At 34.1% G+C, this 4,857-nt stretch overlaps 1 protein-coding gene across 1 annotated transcript; it reads right to left on the bottom strand.

Annotated features, from left to right (window-relative positions):
* Window positions 1-844: 844 nt before the first annotated feature.
* LOC133303700 (protein NUCLEAR FUSION DEFECTIVE 6, mitochondrial) lies at window positions 845-4,080 on the bottom strand. The gene is made up of 3 exons (XM_061503660.1): window positions 3,853-4,080; window positions 3,574-3,695; window positions 845-1,058 (listed from the first exon to the last, which is right to left on the bottom strand). The coding sequence occupies exons 1-3, from the start codon at window positions 4,029-4,031 to the stop codon at window positions 1,039-1,041; spliced, it is 321 nt and encodes a 106-aa protein (XP_061359644.1). The 5' UTR covers window positions 4,032-4,080; the 3' UTR covers window positions 845-1,038.
* Between the last annotated feature and the right edge of the window lie 777 nt (window positions 4,081-4,857).

Consider the following 4,857-nt stretch of genomic DNA (forward strand, 5'->3'; position numbering starts at 1 on the left):
GTTTAACAATTTTTTTTATTAGATTTTACGAGTTTTCCGAACCGGTGACCTGACTGGTTCGTCAATTTTCAATCAAATTCACTAGTCCGGTTTGAATTTCAAAACAATTTTATCAAATATGTACTAGTTAGTAGTTCCTATACCATCTTATGTCTCCAATTTTTTTATCTAACATATTGTATCATTTGTGAGAGAGGACGTAGAAAACATGATTACGGATAAGACACTGTTCCAAAATTAATAGTTGCGTCATGGCTTTAGCCCAAAAAACAAAATGGCAGATTCCATACAATTTTCAGAATTAAAAGGATAAAAATAAATTATGAGGCTCGCTCCTGAGTCTGAGCGCAACCATGATAGTTAAAAACTAATTTTAAAGATTACCAAAAAAAAAAAAAAAAACACTAATTTTAAAAAATTCATATTTTTATGATTTTTTTTATCAAATTCTAAACACTTTTATTTTTTTACAATTTTTTATCCCTTTTTTTATTTTTAAGTAAAAACTCGATTTTAACTACGTTGAGCGCACACAACCTGTAGACTAACGTTGGGAGACTGGGCCCAGGTTTGAATAATAGATAACATGGTTGAGATTAAATGCAAAAACTTAGAGAAATATATAAATGCAAAACATATACTGTAACTTCTAATTTGAATTTGATGATTTTAATTACTTGTCGTCAACTACTATCACCTCAACAAATAAATTGAAGCTTAAATTCAAGTGGATCACCAAAAAACAGGAGATGATATGACAAGATACAAATTTCAACTGAAGGTTCATGCAAAACAAAATCACTTAAAAAAACGCCATGCATTTTACATGGAAAATTTTCCCAAATTGAAGGTTTAACCTATATAGCAAAAATACTTGTAAATGTCAACAGGCCAACAATTCATTTTAACAGTCTCAGTAAATAAAGAAAAAATAATCAAATTACATTATTAATCATAGTACCTACAAGAAACAAGTATTGAAACAAAACTTGCACCAATGATATCTGGATGGCCTAAAAGCAATATATCATTTGCATGCTATAGAGGCGTTGCAAAACCTGTCACAACATTAACAAAGTAAATGTCAGGGTTCTTGAGCATTAAAGGATGTTTCTAAGGTACCCAAGTTTTTGGGTACCTCTATATTTTTATTATTAGATTCTGCAATCAAATTCATCTAACTGTCACCCAGTGATCAATAATACTGCCAACTGGGTAGGGTTACCAACCACAGGGGCACTATATAATTAATTCACCCAACACAAACATGACAATGCAATCTATATACTAAAGAATAGAGAAACATGAGGATGGAGATATTCAAAATGACATTGATTTTTTTTATTTTTTTTACATGGTTTACAATGCAGGACTTCAAAATGCAAAAATCCTATCAACTCTAGGTAAGTACTATGATGATAGGATGCATAAAAAAAAAGTTACAAAGCAACAACTTTTGCTACCATCTAAAGAAAAAAAAATAGAAGTTAAAAAAGGGCAGTAAGAACTATTAAGCAAAGAAAAAAAAGTATACTTTTCAAACATAAATAATTAGATAAATTAGTCGACTCAATGTTACTTTATCAATCAACCCTATCCACAACTAATAAAACTCCATGCCAGATAGCCCTAACTCGGTTAGAATGGAGCTTAGCCAATCCTTTTAGTGAAACCCTTTTCTTAACAGTTGTATTTAAGCACTTAATTTGGAAAATAAGAATAGAGTTCAGTGCAGCCTGCAGTTCTGTTGCAAAGCCTTTCACATCTGATACAGCCACAGACCTACGAGAATATTCTAGACGCAAATGCAGGGGATCTGTGGCACCTGCTGAGTCAGCCGATTAATTAGATAGGAGAATATTCTTCTAGGATGTTAGAATGGAAGTTTTTTACAGAGGGGGATAAAGAACTGTGGGAGAGTGAAAGGTGGAAGGCTGGGAATTGGAAACTTGGGCTAGGAGAGATCAGATCAGTACCTCTCGAATGTACTGAACTATTACTTCTTCCTTTATTTCAGAGTCTCCTTTTCTTCTGTATTTAGAATAGTGGATATCTTAATCTGTAACTTTTTTCTACAATCTGTCTTTTTCGTTTCCATATTAAAACAGAACATCCAGAAATATTCTGGGCCAATACGCCCGAGTGTTCTTTTCTTAATCTTACACTGATCCAGTTCTAACAACATCATACAAGCCAACCTTGTCTTCATTTTGCCCTAGTTGAAAATTAGGGGAACGACAAAACAAAATGCAGCCTCTCTTCCACCAAGTCTTAATTTAGTTAAATTAAAGAAAAATTATTATATAATAATGAATCACAAGATTCTTCTCTCAATCCATTTGAATACTAAAAGTCTTAGTGCGTGCTTCTTTAAGATTGTTTTTCAGTGCAAGCTGGCATTGGTAGGTCTTCAGAAGTGTTTACAGGAGTGTTATAAGCAACCATTTTCCCCTTTTGGCAAATGCACAAACAGGCTCTTATTCGAATATAACCATTATGCCACAGGTGTTGGTCTGGACCTCCTCCCCAACCTCAGCATAAATATAACCTCATTCCTAAAGCCACAGCTTTGCTTCTTCACTTGGCAAGTCAGAGCTTATCTCTCAATTCACATTTGTTTTACCTCATGTCATTAAAATTGATTCCAAAAACTCACATTAATTGAGCCCTTGTTAATTTGACTAAATCTTTTAGGCTAAAATTTGAACTCATTTGTCACTTCATTTGCTTATACATGATGTATCCTTAACCTGAGCTACGCAACCTATATAGTTTCCTGTTAAGGAAGTAGAAGTTGAAACTTACCTGCCTAAGTATTTTAAACATTGTTTTGATGTCATATGCGCTGTAATTGAATTAAATTGACACTTAAACTCTTCTAACAATAATAAATAGGAACCAATTTACCAACTACAGTTGCTAATGAAATTGCGTGAGTTGTGATGAAATGGTTACAATTACAAAAAAAACTAACCAGAAAATAAATTTAAGAAGGAAAATACTTTAGCCACGTGCCAAAGATTATTACCACTTCGGTACTCGCTGCCACAAGATACTATAAATCTTGTGGCAAACTGTGAAATGTACAAAAGAACATTGTACATGAAGGAAAATTAATGATGTTAATGTTTGAATGATCCTTATACTATCTTATACCTGAAATGCGAAAACAAATAAAATTGCAGAGTATCATCACGCCTGTTCTTTATTGTATGTTGGACTGGTGGTAATTCACAAATTAATACATGCAAACAAGTGAACAACCCACGATCTAGTTGGGGGAAGGACATAGCACTAGACCTGACAATTCTCGACTTACTATCTTATTCTTTCAAAATCAGAGCTGTTAAAAGTACAACCATATTAAAGCAAAAAGCAAATTTTCCAAATGAAAGAAAACATGAAGTATGTACTATAGCCCTTCTTACTTTTCCCCCCAAAACTGTGATTTTCAAGATAAAAGTATGGCATTGACAATTGAAATAAAATGAGAAAGAGCAGTTGTCATGAAGTTATAGTGGAAGATAATCCAACCAAAATGTGAATGAAGAGGCAAGAAGGAAGGAAGGGTACCTTCTGAAAGACAACCCCACTTGTTATTGTGCAAAGACAACAGAGAAGTGAACAATGCAGAAGCAGTAGCACTATGCAATGGAGTCAAAGACACTTGTGCACCTGCCAACTGCACCGGCAACCTAAACAGCAACCATAATTATTATTCATTTCATATGCATAAAAACAAAAGTTATCCACTTTAATATCCAAGTACAGTTATGAAATCACCATAGACTAAAAGGGGTAAGGCTAATAAGGGAGAAAATGATGATGTGGGGAAAAAGGAGTGAGCTTTACCAGGAAAATGAGAGTGAGCGCTTCTGGGGAGAAGCTCGAGAAGAAGAAGCAAACCCATTGAGTTTAGCAGCGTGTGAAGTAGAAGCAGAAGCAGATGAAGATCGAGCACATAATAGGGTTCTGGTTGAAGATGAAGCTATTTGGAGGGTTTTCCTTGCAGAATTGGCCGCCACCGCCATCTCTGATTCTCAGTCCGCAGTGGTGGGAAGGAATCACCAAACAAAGGAATATTTTGTGGGCTGGGCTGGGTCTAATCAATAAATCAAATATTAAACGGACCTCTCTGTCCATAGTCCAAAAGGGCCTTTTACTGTTCTAGTTTGGAATTTCATAACCCAAAAAACAAAAAAGGGGGATTTTATTTTTCTTTTTCTTTTTCTTATAAAACGATAACATCTAAATATACAGTAAAATAATATAAATCATGAAAACATGATATCATATATGCGAAAATAAATTCTCCAGTCCCCTTCTCTCTCTTCCTTCTTCCTCTCTTTCTCCTCTCTCCTTCCCCCTCACTCTTTCCGGATGCATTGGTCCGGTAGCATGATATATTTGCTGCATATATGCGTAAGTATTAAACACGTACAAAATTAATCAATGTTGCTTGACATTAGAAAACAACAATTAAGGATGCTGCTCAATCGATATATCAATTTCAGCCTTCTAGATTCTTTCAAATGCCACTGTTTAATATTATTTCCCAATATCTATATTCCTTTGGCCTTTTTACATAGATACATTTATGAGAAATACAACTATCTTATTATAGGAGATTGGTTATCTCATATTGCAAAGACAACAAGTATGAGGTCTGTTGCCTTGCTAACAGTTGTGCAAGTAATGCGCGCAAGTATACGCGACAACAAGTAATATAGGGCTGTTATAAGTCCCAGTTATCGTTCCCACAAGGATCGTTGGCGTTTTGAAATGACTAAAATTTGTAATTGCTTAAAATTGAGTTACTATTTAAAAATAAAAGATATAAAATTGTAAAGTAAAAAT

Source organism: Gastrolobium bilobum, unplaced genomic scaffold, assembly GCF_033153095.1.
Source record: "Gastrolobium bilobum isolate Gb01-03AN ecotype WA unplaced genomic scaffold, APGP_CSIRO_Gbil_v1 utg15944, whole genome shotgun sequence".
Taxonomy (NCBI): Eukaryota; Viridiplantae; Streptophyta; class Magnoliopsida; order Fabales; family Fabaceae; genus Gastrolobium; species Gastrolobium bilobum.

What these genes read in the sequence shown, in the direction of transcription:
- LOC133303700 (XM_061503660.1), bottom strand. Translation starts at nt 4,031, where the DNA reads ATGGCGGTGGCGGCCAATTCTGCAAGGAAAACCCTCCAAATAGCTTCA. An exon ending in CGCTCACTCTCATTTTCCTG is followed by an intron (nt 3,696 to 3,852) that starts GTAAAGCTCACT and finishes GTTGCTGTTTAG; the next exon opens with GTTGCCGGTGCAGTTGGCAG. An exon ending in GTGGGGTTGTCTTTCAGAAG is followed by an intron (nt 1,059 to 3,573) that starts GTACCCTTCCTT and finishes ATGTTGTGACAG; the next exon opens with GTTTTGCAACGCCTCTATAG.